This window comes from Leuciscus leuciscus, assembly GCF_965113295.1.
Source record: "Leuciscus leuciscus genome assembly, chromosome: 1".
Classification (NCBI taxonomy): domain Eukaryota; kingdom Metazoa; phylum Chordata; class Actinopteri; order Cypriniformes; family Leuciscidae; genus Leuciscus; species Leuciscus leuciscus.
Window position 1 is genome coordinate 804,439 of NC_138725.1, and position 18,413 is coordinate 822,851.

General features: G+C 36.8%; 1 protein-coding gene across 3 annotated transcripts in view; it reads right to left on the reverse strand.

Moving 5' to 3' along the window:
• LOC309480234 (uncharacterized protein) overlaps positions 1-8,740 on the reverse strand; it is a 157,470-nt gene extending 148,730 nt beyond the window's left edge. The window contains exons 1-5 of one of the 3 annotated variants that reach the window (XM_082144647.1): positions 7,330-7,961; positions 6,897-7,232; positions 6,285-6,344; positions 6,059-6,139; positions 5,463-5,947 (exon numbers count right to left, since the gene is read on the reverse strand). In XM_082144647.1, the coding sequence (XP_082000773.1) occupies positions 5,892-5,947; positions 6,059-6,139; positions 6,285-6,344; positions 6,897-7,232; positions 7,330-7,726 (930 nt within the window). In that variant the 5' untranslated portion in view covers positions 7,727-7,961 and the 3' untranslated portion in view covers positions 5,463-5,891. Of the gene's footprint in view, positions 1-5,462; positions 5,948-6,058; positions 6,140-6,284; positions 6,345-6,896; positions 7,233-7,329; positions 7,968-8,045; positions 8,221-8,345 lie in introns of those variants that run through there. The other 2 variants (XM_082144644.1, XM_082144646.1) reach the window with 2 other exon arrangements.
• Between the last annotated feature and the right edge of the window lie 9,673 nt (positions 8,741-18,413).

Consider the following 18,413-nt stretch of genomic DNA (forward strand, 5'->3'; position numbering starts at 1 on the left):
TGTTTAACTGTATTTATAGGTAATTTAATTGTTTTTAAAGGTGTATATGCCTTTTTTAAACATTAAAAATCCCAATAATTACATGATTTAATGTAATATTAAAGATACAATCTGTTATTTAATTATGGAAAATTACTGTATTTTAACGTGATTGTTTTTTGCTGTTATTTTACGGTAATTTTTTGGCGCCCCAGCTGCCGGAATAATACCGTTTTTTTACGGGTTTTTTTTTTACAGTGTAGCGTATAACTGTTGAGCTGAGTGAACCTGAAGGTAGTGATGGTGAGATGAAGCTTCATGAAGCTTTAAAGCTTTCCAGCCTGATGTGTGTAAAAGTGGTTGATTTCTCCAGGTTTGGAATGCACACAGCGACCCCTGCTGGTCAATGCTGATATCATGCAGAACAAAATCCTCAATATTTGTTAGATGGGTTGTGATACATCAACATATACACGCATATACACATGTATAAATAAATAAATAATTGAGTTCTTGGAAGTTTTGTTGTTTCATAATTTTTGGCAGTGCTTTTGTTGAACAGAGGGGAATGATGGAGTTCTTTAGACTGGATAAAAGAGGGTGAAAGTGAGTAATATGGACTGGACAGTGTAATGGCCGTCCAACAATACAATTTAAACAAACAAAAAAAAAACGTTCTGAGACAAATTCAAGGCCGGCCGCCCATGTGATAAGGCGGAGTCCTAACCGCTAGACTACAGTGATGCTTCGACATACAGCCGTCCTCAGTCTTATGTTGATTCTCAGTCACAAAGCCTCCAGAAACATATATATCTATACAAAACAATCGATCAGTAATATTCGGGCTCCAGACAGGTATATTCCTGCCAAAGAAATATACTTTATCATCCCGGATAGCTAAATAAAGCCACCCGTTACACACTACAAAGAGAGAATAAAGGAAAACAAAACCACATTAGAAATTGATACGCAATTTTCTTTTGTCTGTTAATGATGTATAGGTTTTGAATCACTAAGAAACACAGGTAACACTTTATAATAACTGCAGGATATTAATCATTAGCTGAGCATTAGTAAACAGTTAATTCATCATTTATAAAGCATTAATAGACATTAATAAGCAGTTCATAAATACAGCTATAAATGCTTTGTTCTTGATTTAATAAGCATATCTATAGTGTTTAATAATAGTATTTTCATACTTTATTAATGATAAATGTATCATTTCTAAATGAAGTATTGCATTATTTCCACACCAGTTGTTTAGGAGTTGTCAGTGGTTCATCAGATGTAAAGTGTAAGTAAATGATAAGTGTAGCTCACGGCGGGTAGCACTCGTCTCAGTTACTAGGTCACTATAAAAGCATTTTGCTTAATTTGCTTAATAAAAGCTTAATTTTGTCTAATAATATGTAAAAATATGTTGATGCCACAAAGCAGGATGTTATAGTTTCCTGTAATCATTGCTTCAAATCTAACATTGTAAATCACTCTAGTTAGCTGTTATTTTGTTGTTTGTTTTGTGTTTTTATGAAATGCCTAATTATCAATGTCAATTTTCTTCACTTTTAACTTTAGATCTTTAGTCTATTTTCATCCTTCATTCTGAACCTTTAATTGTAATTTTTTTTTTTTTTTTTATCTCAAGTTTTATATCCCATTTTAAAACATTAAGTAATCTGTAATTTGTAAATGAAGTAATAGTGAATAAAAAAGTTGAGTAAAACAGTTAGTGGCATTAATCTGGTGTCTCAGTGAATTATTAAAATACACAGTCCACAAACATCACATGGTGTCAGAGGAAAACCATGGAGCAGTTGAAGCCTCCTAACTCCATATGTTCACCACAGCACAGGGACCGAACCAAACCACTGATGCATACGTGACTCACTTGAAAAATAAGGCTAAAGACTGTGAATGTGGACGATTAACTGATGACTTGAGTAAAGATCGCATTGTCTGTGGTGTTAACAATGACACCGTGAGAGCTAGGCTTCTCAGGGAAACGGTTATGAACCTAGCAAAGGCAGTGGATATCTGTCGTGCCAATGAAATAACACAAAGCCATATTATGAAAGTGTTGCATGAAGAAGCAGAAGAGGCTGTGAACAAAATCACCAAAACAAAGTCCACTGTCAGACAGGCGAATGTCAAGCACACAGGGAAAGAGAAGGAAGAGTGCACGAGGTGTGGTTACGTACATGAGCCAAGGAAGTGTCCGGCTTATGGCAAAATGTGTAATGAGCGCTCGCGGAAGAACCATTTCAGCCGCATGTGCAAAACACCACAACAAAAAGGCAAACCTAGAAGATTGTAGAATAAAGTCCATGAGATTGAACAACAAGAAGATGCTGAATTGTTTATACGTACCATCGAAATTGAAGGAAGTGAGAAAACAGCTAGCAAATGGCTGACACAAATGAATACAGTCTCTACCATGGAAAGTGAAAACAAGAAATGGACTCAAGAATTCAGAATAAACAACTGCACACTTACCTTTAAGCTAGACACAGGAGCAGAGAGGAACATGTTGTCCTTTAAAGACTTGGAGAAAACCTCTAACAAGAAAACACCTCTGAAGAAGTCAAACTGCACGTTAGTTACATATTCTGGCCACACGATGGAGACAAAGGGTAAAGTAAGGCTTAAATGTGGTTACAAAGACAATGAGTTTGACCTAGAATTCCACATTGTAGAAGAGGATTCACCAGCAATCCTAGGAAGAGAAGCAGCTCAAAACTCAGACTGATTAAAAGAGTGTACAAAGCAGAGAACAAAGACCAGACTGACATTCTGAGTGAATACCAAGATGTGTTTACTGGTTTAGGATGTGTACCAGGACTGCCCCACATACAGCTCAGCCCAGATGTTGCTCCAGTCTCAAGACAATCCTGGAAAACTTGAAAAACACAATGTATGCAGTTCTGTCCTACCCAATCAGAAAACTCCTTTTCCTCTGTTTGCAGGTACGAAACGATGGGATGGCTCGCCAGTCCAAACCCGGGATAAGAGTCCACAGCCAGGACAGGATTCAGGATCACAGCAGCAATTTTTCAGACACTCACAAATGAGAAAAATAAAACACAAGAACAAAACCCGGCCTTGCAAAAACAAAGCCAAAACAATCATCAGTAACTCATTCAAATAAACAGTTTCTAATGACCAAAATGTCTGTTTCAATTATTTGGATATAGGCAACACAAACATGCTAGTCACCATGTGCTTGATTAACACACTAGAGTCTGTGTACAGAGCTAGCAAAGCTAGCAGCGCATGGCACACACTTCACAACAGAACAAATATAATCTTTCAAACATTTAAACATAACTATATGCACTCACAGATTATATTAGAAAACACGTAAAGCATTTAAAAAAAAAAAATGTATATCACTCATCACTTTTTCAAATGTATTTTTCACATTAAGAGTCCAAAAACAGTAACAGCTTTTTAAAGAATGAATACCTCATAAATCTACTTCTCAACTTGTTAATAATATATTGCTGGATTATTAAACAGTTTGTTCTCAGTCAAATCACTCAATCGCATCTGCTCTCACTCTCGTGTCGTTCACAATCTCTCTACATTTCTGCTTGTGCGCGATCTTCTGGAACTCTCCAACAGGGGGCGGGGCTAACCTTTCACCTCACCAATCAGGAATCAGTTCAGGAACCTTTTCTGTCTTTTGGGATTATTTATAATAAAATAAATACATTATACTTCCATGTTCTTTTCTTACTATTAGTTTTATAGCGATATAAATAAAATAATACTAATTATTAATATTAGTGACCCAAGTTAATGACCTGGGTTACATAAATCAACTATTTAAATGTACATTCATACATCTTATTATTCAGACATATTGTAATAGTTACTCTGTGTGTCCAGTGCCGGCCCGTGGGGTTGTGGGGCCCTGGGCAAGATCATGAAAATTGGCCCCACTGGAGTAAAAAAAACTCATAACAATTTTATGAAGGAAGAGAGAAAGCACATGATACGACAATTTCAATATTTAAGTTTGTAAATGTGTATAAATAGGGAAGAAAACAAAAGAGGGTAACGAGGAAAGCAGGTGGGGCAAATTAATCAATCAGGTAACAAGATGGGAGGGGTTAGACAATTGACAGGAGAGCACATGGCACAAGGAAATACATGACAAGCCGTGTGCTCACAACAAACCAGACTATACACAAACACAGGACAAACTGGGAATGCCAGAGCTCTGTCACCAACCCAAGATGAAAACCAAACAGAAGTGACAGAACTCTGACAATAACGATAACGGCACAGAGGAATGATATCACTGTTAATCACTTTCAGAATGATTTGTTCCAGCTGATGAACAATAAAAACATTGACAGCCAATCAGAATCCATCCTGCTTTAAAGAGCTCCAGCATTTAAAGAGACAGACGACAAAACCAAGAAAAAACTGAACGTGGATGTTGTTCTACGTCCATATTTTCAAGTGCGTGATGAACTTCCAGTGCAAAAGGACTGTGTGTTTAGAGAGTCTCGTCTTGTTGTTCCTGTTTCATTGCGACGTGTCTTGGTGAATCTGGCTCACGGACTTATGTTTATCAGATTTGTTAGCGGTTGATTTTGATCATCATTCATTTACTTCATACTTAACGTTGAGCATTATTCATATTATAAGCTCTAAAATGCTTATATTATGTGAGCATTTGCAAAGTCCCATTTGTAAAGACTTTAACATCATCAGCTCCTCCTGTGGTTATTAACTTCCTCTGTTCTGACCAACTCAGTGTTTAAATTCTGCTAGAGTTGCTGTTGGTGACACTGTCCCACTGTGAAGTGTTGCTTTACATGTGTGAAACGTCTGAGACGTGTGTATACTGTTAACCACACTGGCTCAACACACATCTGCTCTGAACACATTTTCTACACATGGATTATAACGTTCTGCTTTACTCTCTCCAGCCTTGAGAAATATATCAGATCCAGACTCCTTTATCAACACCACAAATGCTCTGGAAGATCTGGGATGTATTTCTCAAGCACCACTGATTTAACTTCCGCCTCCCTGAACTTCTGGACCACTTTGCTAAAACACTTGAACGAGTCGTTTTCGACCAACTATCTACATTTCTCACACAGAACATCCTCCTGGACAACAACCAGTCTGGCTTCAGAAGCGCCACTAAACTGAGACGGCCCTGCTCTCGGTTATTGAAGCTCTGAGACTGGCAAGAGGAGCCTCCGAATCCTCAGTTCTCCTCTTGCTGGATCTGTCTGCTGCTTACAGTTAACCACCAAGAAGAGCATCTCAGGAACAGTGCTTCAAGTCTGACCTCTCAGTGGGTCCTTCAGGGTGTCGTGAGGTGTTTAAGACCCAATATCTAGCTCTCGGTTATTGAAGCAGCTTCTCAACTACAACTCGCTTCAGTGGACTTACAGATACATTACCAGCTCATGAAGGGGAATTAACATATTCCTAACAAACATCTCAGGAAAGGAGACTTATTAAACACAACTGCAGAGGTTTTATTAAGAAAATTATAGCAATCATTCAAAATGAAAAAAGATGCTAAAAACAGGAATGAACAGACAAGATCCAAGAATCCTCAAATCAGCTCCATCACACAGAACAGAGAGAGATTATACAGTCTGAGTCTGTCCATTACTGTATTAATATTATATTTAAAGCAGTTTACATATGAAGCGCAAGAGAATGACTTTCAACACTGTAGGCAAATATATCCATAACATCCATATAAATGAAAATAAATCTAAAAAACACATTTTAATCTAAACTTGATTATGTCACTATAAGTGCTCAGAGTTTTTTCTCTGTTTTCTGAGAAGAAGAAAATAAAACAATGAACAATCCTCTGTAAGTTTTTGCTATTGTAAATATTGCTGCAGATTGGCTCTAAACTCATCAGTATTTTATTCTAATATTGTCGGCATCTCTATTTCCTCTGGGTGCTTCGAGTCCTTCCTCCCTGCAAAATAAAAGCATTGACTGACCTCTCGTATGTGTTTTTATCATGATTGCAGATTGTTCCAGATCAGATGAGTGTGAATCATCAGATTGTGTGCGGCTCAAAACTCACCAGCTCTTCTTGCACAGATGATCTGAAGAAGAATCACAGTAGGAGCAGCAAACACTGCCATCTCAACAATAATCACAATCACTGCAGGAAACATGAGAGGAAGAAGAGAAACTGTACATGACTGAAGTCAAGGGTATTCAACTATCAACAGTTATTGATGAAGCATTTACAGACTGACTGATAGTTTAATGTTATAAAGCTGTCAGTATAAATGAACGTGTCGTACCTCTGTATAATGATCCAGCAGTCACACTGACTTCAGTTTCTGATGCTGTATCAGCTGGATCTGTGGATCACGTCTGTTAGTTCAGTTCAACACATAATGCCACATATACACAACATCATCATCACATAATACTGGAGCTTCACATCACAGAAATGATGAATATGTGCACGAGTCTGTCATCTATTATCTTCTTACTTCACTCTCAAGCTGTCAGGAGGAGAATGGCAGTAGTTGAGAAGAGACTGTACTGTATTACTGTATAACTGTATTACTGTGTTACTGTATAATTTATTCCTGGTTTATATGAGAGTGAAACACAGTTGAGCTTCTGCAAATAAACCTTCAGCTTGAATGAAGGACATAAGCCTTATAATTCCTAAACCCGACCTCCTACATGGGTCATACTAGGCTTTAATACACTCGTCTGATTTATGCAATATATCATGTATGACCCATGTAGGAGGCCAATATTGGGAATTATAAGGATTGTTATGCAGTTTATGACTTTGACCACTAATATTTTACAACTCCAAAACGTATGAAGCCATCAGAAAGAGTAGAGCCAATCTGTGGAAGTTTTCACAAATCTGTCAGAAAAGAGTGTTTTCTCACCTGAATACTTGACAGTGTATCTGACTGAGGTCTCGAGATGATCTCTGTGAGTAAGCTGACATCTCCACTCTCTGTTGTCATCTTCATTCAGGAGTGTTGTAGTCAGAGTGATGATACAGTCATCTTGATCTGATGATGATAATATCTGATATCTGGAGTCTGTCTTCAGATCAACACCAGCCTGATTCACCCACAACAGCTCAACTCCCCAACTGACCCAATCATCACAGGAGAATATAGTATACAACTGACAGGAGAGAGTCACAGAGCGGCCTGGACTGATCTCAGTCTGTGAGGATGAAGATGATGATGATGATGATGATGAAGACACTGAAACTGAACACAAGACACAAATCACAGACTCTTCAATCATCATCTGAGTTTAAAGGGAGAATCTGCCCTTTTTAAATTGACCACATAATCATAAACTTACCATGAAGAACATGCAGATAAACACCAGCAGCAGGTCCTTGTTGTTCTCCATTCACATATTGTCTGCAGGTGTATCCTCCATAATCTTCTTCTGTGACGTTCTTGATGTTCAGAGAGCAGTCAGACTCCAGACTCAGTCTCTCATGTCTCTCTGTGTCTTTATTCTTTATCCCTCCAGTAATCAGTTCAACTGGTGGATCACTGAAGTCTGAATCTGAATAATGTTTAATGTAGATCCATGTAGTTGATTTGCAGTCAGAAAGAGCTTTATTACAGGGCAGAGAGACATTTTCACCAGAACTGATGAACACATCCACTCCACTGGTTCCTGAAACACAGTATATCTCAGTGATCATTATGATATATATTAATAAATGAAACATAAAACACACCAGCATAAAAAGCAGAAGTTTTAAATCATAGTATTTTTCCTGACTTAAAGCAAACAACACACTCTCCAGAATAAACTATTAGTCTTTATCAGAGAGCTGTTCAAATCACTGACACACTCTTAATATGAAGATAATTCTTCATCATCAGATGTTTGAGTGACACTATGTCCAGTATCAGGAATAATACAGTATGATCTGTGTGTATCAATACACAACTCTGAGATCACAACGTGAATGTGTGCAAGAATAAACTGAGCATGTTCAAATGAACTCTTTCCAGACTAATTCCACTAAATGTCTTTAGAGAAAATACAGATTTCTTTACCTGTGAGAAGTGAAGAGAGAATGATCAGTCCCAGCAGACACAGATCACACTTATCAGCCATTTTCTGTTTCTGTCAGTCTTCCTCTTCATTATATATAGTTACAGCTCCTCCTTTAAACACCATCAGCTCCTCCTGTGGTTATTAACTTCCTCTCATCTGACCAACCAACCATCACTGCTGAAATAAACATAAAGCCTAATGTTGCAGTGCATGATGGGAACCACCAATCAAAGCTCATCCATGTCTCCCAAAATAATCATTATTGCTAATATAGCGTATAACTGTTGAGCTGAGTGAACCTGAAGGTAGTGATGGTGAGATGAAGCTTCATGAAGCTTTAAAGCTTTCCAGCCTGATGTGTGTAAAAGTGGTTGATTTCTCCAGGTTTGGAATGCACACAGCGACACCTGCTGGTCAATGCTGATATCATGCAGAACAAATCCTCAGTGGTGTGTTATGGAAATTAATTTGACTTCATGCAGGGCTGCCAATGCTGAGAATCAGGCAATCGACACTTTTCACTCGCTCTCACGACACACATCCAGTTTCTCACGCAGAGGAAAATCATGAAGCAAAGAGGACTGACACCGACAGACAAGGCTACTACTGATATGAAACACACTCTCAGCTCTCAGATTCTGTCCATTTTATCACGAAATTCAACAATAAATACCGTTTTGGCGCTTGTAAATGTGACGTGACAGATCTCTGCATCGCCTGAACCGATCATCTCTTACTCTTCACTACTAGTTAATAGCAAATAAACACAAATGAACAATAGGTGTGTTGAAAGATACAGTACAACTTACCGAAATGTATATCCAGTGGCGGCTGGTGAAAAATATCTTAGGTGGGGCTGTCATAATCAGCCGTTTTCAATAGTCTGGTAACGATGGGAGTATTAGGCCTACTTTCTGCCCTTGGTGTGTGTATTGTGCTTTGATGTTTATTTTGTTCTATTCCTTAACCCAGTCCCAGTGGTTCTCAAACTTTTTAGGGTTGTACCCCAAGAGGCTTTAATATCCTTCTGTTAAATGTTAAATAGATAAATATGCAATGATGGTAAAAACGAAGTGATGCTTTTAAATATTAAATTAAAACCGCCAGTAGGTGACGAGTCATCGAGTCATAGTAACGAAGCAAGTGGCTGTATTTATGAATTAATCATTGAATCATTGACTCTAAAGATTCGTTCACAATCATTGCTGTGTGCTGCAGTTCTGCTGTGGCTTTCATTGGAGCTATTCATTTATTGTAAAAATACTGACAACTGTGTTGAAAATGAACATCACTTAATATTAATATTTAGTTTGTTGAACTGTTGTATAAAATCAATGTCACATTCGCAATCGTTTGGATCTTCATATAATGTGATCAACATTAAACACAGGAACTCACACAGGGTATGTCTTTGTATCGAAGAGAGTTTGAATCTTATATCGATCTCCATGCTCAGCCTGTGTCTATATTTGTTCTTCATGCTAGTAAGTGCTAAATCCCTACTTTTACAAAGGTAACGCACATTGTCGAGAACGGCAGTAAAGCGCGATTTGCTGAGGCAGCAATCTGTACGAGACCTGTCATATAAGCCTACACACTGCTTAAACGCAGACAGTTTTGACCACAAAAGATGAGGTAATTTGATCGTATGTCAAGTCAAGTCAAGTCAAGTATATTTGTATAGCGCTTTTCACAATACAGATTGTATCAAAGCAGCTTCACAGTATTAAATTAAAATAATACAACAAGGTTTGTTTCTAGTGGAATTTATTGATAAAATCAAATTAGATATCCCCAGAATATCCCCAACTGAGCAAGCCAAAGGCAACAGTGGCAAGGAACCGAAAAACTCCATCAAGTGACCTAATGGTGTCCTAAAACTCCATCAGGTGACCCAATGGAGAAAAAAAAAAACCTTGGGAGAACCCAGGCTCAGTCGGGGGCCAGTTCTCCTCTGGCATTTATGAGCTAGAGGCCGGATTGTAATTTGAACTGTAAGATTAAAAATATTATATGAATGCCTGGCTGAAGAGATGCGACTTTAATCTAGTTTTAAACTGGGAGAGCGAGTCTGAGCAACGAACACTATCAGGAAGGCTATTCCAGAGTTTTGGAGCTAAATGTGAAAATGCTCTCCCTCCTTTGGTGGTTCTGGATATCCTAGGTATGACCAAAAGCCTTGAATTTAGTGATCTTAAAGAGCGCGATGGATTATAGGGCGATAGAAGATCCGTTAAATAGACTGGAGCTAAGCCGTTTAGGGCTTTATAAGTCAGTAGCAATACCTTGTAATTAATACGGAACTTTATAGGTAACCAATGCAGTGATGATAAAATCGGTGTTATATGATCATATTTTCTTGATCTAGTAAGAACTCTAGCGGCGGCATTTTGGACTAACTGTAGCTTGTTTATTGAGGATGCAGGACAACCAGCTAATAAAGCATTACAGTAATCCAGTCTCGAGGTCATGAATGCATGAACTAACTTTTCTGCATCAGAAACTGATAGCATATTACGTAGCTTAGCAATGCTTCTAAGGTGGAAAAAGGCGGTTTTTGTAACATATGAAATATGATTTTTGAAAGACAGGTTGCAATCGAGTATAACACCCAGGTCTTTTACTGTAGAGGATAAAGTAACAGGACATCCTACTATATTAAAGTTGTATTGTGCGAGGTTTTGTGGGCGGTTTTTTGAACCGATAAGTATTACCTCTGTTTTATCTGGATTTAATAAAAGAAAATTACGCGTCATCCAATCTTTTATATCTTTAACACACTCTGTCAATTTGGATAATTTAGCGTTTTCATCTGGCCGTGATGAAATATATATTTGAGTGTCATCAGCATAACAATGGAAACTAATTCCATGTTTCCTTATAATATTTCCAAGTGGCATCATATATACTGAGAATAATAGAGGGCCCAATACAGATCCCTGCGGCACTCCATAGTTTACTGGAGTTATGATCGATTTTTCTCCATTTAAATAGACAAAATGGTAGCGGTCAGATAAGTATGATCTGAACCAGCTTAGTGCTTGTCCTTGAACACCAGTATAATTTTGTAGTCGATCTAAGAGTATTGTGTGATCTATAGTATCGAACGCAGCACTTAGATCAAGTAAAACTAGTATTGAGATACAGCCTTGGTCAGAAGCTAAAAGTAAATCATTTGTGATTTTAACGAGCGCAGTTTCAGTGCTATGATGCGGTCTGAATCCTGACTGAAACTTTTCATAGATATCATTTTCTTGCAAGAAAGAGCCCAGTTGAGCGGACACCACTTTTTCTAATATTTTAGACATAAATGGAAGATTTGAAATGGGTCTATAATTTGCTAGGTTATTATGATCTAATTGTGGTTTCTTAATGAGAGGTTTTATAACACAAAAAGAAACAAATTGCACAAACTTTCAAAAAAATATAGAGTATCACAATCCAGACAAAGACGCTACACACACGAGCATGGCTTTAGACATTCTCAGGACTTTAACTGAATTATCTAAGAAATCTAATGTGGTTTGGAAGCCAGCTGATAAAGGTGGTGGTCTAGTCCTGAGGAATAAATTGGATTATATTTCTGAAGTGACATCTCAATTATCTGATGCTACATATTACATGAACTTAGATAATGATCCTACCAATCAGTTTAAGATGGAGGTTGACATGGTTTTACTTGAATCACATCAAGAGGGATCAAAAAATTCCTGACTAATGTTTTTTCCTGCGTCGCCTGTCATGAATGCTCTACCTAAGGTACATAGATCTGTAAATAAACCCCTGGGGCGCCCTATGGTAGCTTCCGATGATAGTCTACTGGAACCTATATCACAGTACAGTATGTAGGTCGTATTTTAAGACCTTTGGTTGAACATCTTCCCTCATATCTGAAAAACACTGGTGATTTTTTGATAAAATAATATATAAATATATATATTGTACATCATTATTAATGTACAAACATTCGAGTGCCATCGGCAAAGAATGCTGGGAAATAGACATCCCAGTCGTTTCAGTTAAACTTAAGTTCATCTAAATTAAAATAGATAATTGCATAAAACTCGAAATAATGAAACAGTTCAGTTTACTTGAAATGTATCAGTTCTGTGAACTTGAAAGAAAATGAAAGTGCTAAATACTCCTAAAAGTTAATTTGACTTAACTAATTAGTTTAATTTAAGTTTGTCCTACTCAAACCAATTCATTATTTTGAGCGTTAGGGTTTACAGTGCATAACGAATCGTACATATAAGATTAAACAATTTGTCAAATGTGCCTCCACCAATGTATATCTTGTCCATGTGACAAACAATATGTAGGTAAAAATTAAGACTCGCATCATTGAACATATGAGCACTATCAGAAGAAAAGACCGAAAATATCCTGTCGCGCGTCATTTTAACGAGATGTCCCATTCAATCTCGGATTTAAATTTCGTTGTCATAGAACAGATAACACAATTACGCAGGGGTGGTAATCTGGAGCGGAGACTTTTGTAGAGGGAATGTAAAATGTTTATATCCTTTGGGTATGAATGAGGAAAATACTCTCAATTGTTTTTATGAATATTTTCCATAAATGTTTTTGTATGCATCCCCATGTCTTAGCATGTGATGTATAAGGATGATCGTGTGTGATAATCAACGAGTATATGTATGTTTATGTTGATAAATTTAATCCTTTTTTCTAAATGTTACCAAAGATTGGTTTTGGAAAGGAGGATTTTTGTGATATTCATGTATAATCATGTAGTTGATGTAAAAATGTTTCTTGATATGGGATAAAATCAGTTTGTGATTACATGTTACATGTATTACGGTAATGAGTATGTAAATGATTGCAGGTGTTGAGCTTGGTAACACATTGCACTGATGAAGGGTTGATCCTGAAAACGTTTTGCACTTCAGCACTTTATTTGTGGCCTCTGTAAATACATCTCGTGAGCTTTTTGGCCGATATTCGTGTGCGGATCTTCCTTCATTTTTATTATTTTATATAAGCATATTATATTTTGTTTTATTTCTTCAAATTTCATTAATCAAAAACATTTAATCATTTATTAAAAATGTAATTTATATATTTATTTATTTATGTATTCACTTATATTGTTACAATTTATTGATTAACTGTTTTGGTTTATGAACACGATTTAGTGGTTTGGTTATGTGTCAAGTACATGATTGTTTAAATAATGTCTTGTTTTGTTTGAAAATAAGAAAATCAATCAAGTAAAAATCATAAGAAAAACAAGCTAACATTGTGTCAGACCCAATATTTGGTGATATCCAAGACTCAAGCCCAAGTGGAGGAAAGCCCAAAGTGCCAGTGAACCCCAAACCCAAAGGCAGTTTTGCTTCCAGTGTGCACGTGAACTCTCCACACACCACATCTACAGATTCCCAGCTGGAGGCAGAAGCATGCAGATTTACACAGAGTGCTTGTTGTCGATTGTACCAGTACAGGGTTAAAGTTCAAAAGGAAGCACGCTTCTGCACAGAGGATCTTATGAGGAAACTCAACATTACTGGAAGAAAGACCAATATTCTTCTTCGAACAATGAGCCAGGATAAGAGTCAGTGGGTTGGACGTTTGTTCACTGGAAGAGAGTGAGTTCATCCCCCTGCCAGAGGTCTACACACAAGAGATCACCTGATTCACATTCCCACAACGGAGGAGCTATACCGGAGTCAGGCACACTTTCCTAGGAGTCCATGATTGTAAGTATAGTGATTGTTAACTCAAAAGACTTTTTGAGAAATGCAAAAAGTCACAGAGTATGTTGTGTGATGCTTGACGTGTTTGGGTTGGTTAGCACAGGTTGTGGTTTGGTTAGTATTTGTACAATTTATAATTTGCATAACCAGTAGACAGAATCTGAATATTAACTGCTTTTCATTTTAGTATTCATGTGTTGGTGATATTAAATCATATCATTTTATCTTGTTTCTTGATTGACAGCACCTGGATTTGAGCACCCAGTATTACCCAGTAACTATTAATTAACCCTGTGCCAAACCCACCAGACTAGTCACATACAACACTTTACTAAGTGAATCTGTCGTTAACTTGCCCGAGTGAGTGTTTGTCCGCAGATTCATGTCCTCTTCTACCGATGTGGAAAGCAGATCTTTGGACTGGAGGTGTGTACACTGTTATGTTACTGGATTTTAATATGAAATCTTCTGATAAATCCCTCAAATTGGAGCCTCTTCTAAATGATTTACATGTTTCAAAGGTAACTGACAAAATTGAAATATCTATGGACGATCTTTTAGTTGCGCGACTCCAGAAAGACATGAACCGTAGTACCCCAGAGTGCGGTCTGGACGAGGGGGCGGGGCGACACGTGTTGCTCCGCCCACCCATAATTTAATTGGTTTATTATACAGCAATCTCATTGGCCTAGACGATTCAAGCCTGAGCATGCGCATTCCTTTATGTATGAGTTCATGAATGATTTGGCCGTATTAAAGAAATATTAAATGCTAACTCTAATCGTATCTTATTATCGGTTTACCATGGTAATTTTAGTTAAGATCTATTGGCTAATGTTTATTGTAGTTACTATACCTGTGTACCTACTTAACACACAGAATAGATTAAGTTATTGTTTAACGCTTGGTGACAGCACCTCAGTGTACTTCAGGCTAATAGAGGGATTTTGCGCAAATGATGATAATCCACTGTATTACATGAAGACATCGGACAAACCTGTTGCAGCTGATTTTACATTTTAAAGCACGCCGTTTTTTGTTGTTGATTTTTTTAACGAGATTTGTTCTCCAATGCTTGCATTTTTTTGGCACAAAGTGCAAATAAAAGGTTTAATGGCAAACTCATGTTCCCTTGTTGTTTACCTGTTAATAAAACATGAGGGCCAGGGCCTATACTGGTTCTGTATGTTATAGCTTTTAAAGGTGTTTTCTAATAGGCTAAGTGTCAGCTGGGTAACATGCAGGCGTACGACTATCTGTGACTGTACGGCATCAGGTATTAAAAATCAAATGATTTATTTATCCACCCCCGCATTGTGTGTTCATGTTATAATCTGTGTGTACGGGACAAAAATAGTTTCAAATATTAACACTCGCATATAGCTGTAGCCGAACTATTAAACCCTGCTGTAAATCTGCACAGTTTAACAGTAGCCTACTTCAATAATGACTTAAAATACCCAGCAGAGAAGTGATATGAATATGTGTTACTGAAATACGCTCTTGACCACATACATAATAATATTTGCTATAGATCGACATAATAATATCTGTTTTAGCATAATTTCTTTTTCACTTTTCAGCACTGCAGGGTTTTTAATTCCCATTGTACGCAACAAGAAAACCCCACATGGCCAGGGCTTGTGTTATTTGGTAGCCTATTATTGTCTTATATGCCATGCGTGGTTTTGCTTTAAAATAAAATCAAACACACTTTCGGAACTGTGTCTGAAATGCAGTGAATTATCATCATTTGTGTAAAATCCCGAGTTTAAATTATGTGTGAGTATTCCCAAACTCTCTGACAGTGTGATCTCTATGGGTTATTTGATTGTTGTCATATATATATATATATATATATATATATATATATATATATATATATATATATATATATATATATAAAATATATATATATATAAAACATGTATGTAATTAAAGTAAAAATGATTGATAAAGACGTCTTTGGGTTAGGGGAGCGCGGGGCACAACGTAACGCGGAGCTAGTTGTAACACACTTGTTTTAAATACTTCCGCACATGCTAGGATGACGAAACTTGGTGTATTTACTAGTTGCCATATCAACACTATATAGAAAAAAAATTACGCCAACATTTTTTTTTTTTTTTTTGGAAGATATCCATAGACATTTATTAAACCATAGCAAAAGTACATTTCTTAAGTTAATTTTTCATCTCTATTTTTTTGTGTTTATTTAAAATTAGACAAATCTGATATTATTTTAATCTCCAATATGTTCTTTAACAGTTGAGATTTGCTTTGCTAACTAGCAGAAGACACTAGCCGGGTTTAAACCCCAGTTGTGCAGGCGGGGCATGTTGTCACACTGCCTTACAATGAGCCCCTATTAGAAATATGCTATTATATTCTATACTTTTATTAATTTTATTGAGAAAAAGGTGAATAAAGACTGAGAGTCAATGTTCAGAAATTACTAATTATTTATTTGTTTTGAACTATGTTGTATAGCTGTGTTTTCCTGTGTTTCGTAGTCAAAACTCAAAAATTAGTATTTAATTATTAAAAATTGTCATTATTTTATATGAAAAAGTTTTTTAATTGTATTTTATTTAGAAAATATTTTAGATTGTCTTGAATATATTTTTTTTATTAGATCAGATAACATTTTAAGCTGTCATATGGTCATGTTACAATGTGCCCCTCACATGTTACAATGTACCCCACCTTAGGCACCTATGGGGCATGTTGTCACATTTCACTTCCATTCTTTCGGGGTATATATCCAGAAAAAAAGTAGGCTATATACTGTATTAATAAAACAAAACCACATAATTGTACTAGACATATGGGAAAAAATAAATACTCTGAACCATAAGTAGATTTACACAAAGTGAGAAAGTCAAAAAGCGTTACTTTGTGCCCCGCTCTCCCCTATGTAATTAAATAACAAGTAGGGTGAATAGTGGTAAAGTGGGACACTTTCTGATAATTTACCTTCTGCATAATGTTTTATTATGATCCAAATGTCTTAGCCCCTCATATGATACAATTCTAAATAGCTTAAGAGCTCTACTCTACTATACTGAATAAAAAATAAAGAAACATTAAACACAGGATGGATGACTCTTACTCAAACACACATGGACCCCAAACCACATTTTTCCAGGTGCTACTGTCAAACTGGGACACCTTTATTGGCAAACTGGGACACTTCAAACACATTAAATTGTTATTCAAATGTAGACCCAATGAATTAAATACACAATAACAATATATACAACAACAACAACAATAATAAAAATCACTTTTTTTAAGGAGGGGTGCAGTTTCTTTCCACCCCTCCCTCCCTCCCTCGCCTGTCCACAATATTTTGTATTGGGTTTAGTTTATTTCATATAAATTTAAAAAATAGAAATCTTCTTAAACATTTCTTCTTATAGGCTAATTTTATTCCACACAGGCTAAGTTTCATTTCTTATTGTTGAAAAGTTTTTTGCAAATATTGCAAATGTCCCAGCCATCCAAGCTTGTATCATTCATCTTTCTTTTTCTTTTTTTTTGGAATTGGCATTGGTTTTTAAAATCAGTTTACAATTTTTGTTAAAATATCTAGCTAGCTATAACTAAATGTATGAGGGGCATACAAAAAGGGAACTCAATTCCCCCATTAGAATGACTTAAATGGCTGTCCCAGTTTGCCAGTAATACCCTGTCCCAGTTTAACAATACGCTATTGGCAAACTGGGACAGTGTCAAAATCACATAAAAAACAACAAAAAAAGATTCATATGAATGTGATTTTTACAAATTCTGATTCACCATTACATCCTATAACAAAATATATAACAATTACAAATGATCCATGAGTGTTTTAATTTTTATAATCTTAACATTATTCACCTCAGAATGCTATGTCATTTTACTTTACATCACGATTCACTGTAAGGTTGTTGAATATGGTGTGCCACACCCCCGGAAGTGATGTCATAGCCACAGAATCTATTTTTTTTTTATCACATACTTGCTTATGATGAGCTCAGTGTTGATTTTTAGTAATGGAATAATTTACACGTAAAGATAGAAATTAAAAAGCTTAACTGTCCCACTTTACCCATGGTCCCACTTTACCACTATTCACCCTACTTTGGGTGACTTGTTCATTATATTTATTTTAATATAAAAGCAACAGCATTCAATTACATCCAGTTTATTACCAACACCGTGCACGAGCGTGAATCCCGCGACATCCGTCTTGCCTGCACTTTTTTCACTCCTCCTCTCCTCACTGCAGCGCCTCCTCTCGCACACATCTCTACATTTCAGGAGAGGCGCATCTCAAACAAGCCTAGTGAGGCTTCGGTCTCCGTCGATCACGTGCTTCTCTGAACACAGTGCGCGCTCCGCTTCATGAGAGACTGCGCTGCGTACTCGACGCGCGCTTTGAAGCTTCAGTGTCAGATGTAACATCACTAGCACTGGAGAAAGCAAAAGCTGAATCCCGGACGCAAAAAGAGGACATGTCCTGGAGAAGGGGACGTATGGAAACACTAGGCTCTTCTTCCCTCATTGAGTTTCAGCGTCGAGTCTTCTGAGGTGAGGAGAGCAGTTCACGGTATTTCTCACACAACCATCACACACACTTTATACAGTTTGATTAAGCGACAGGCT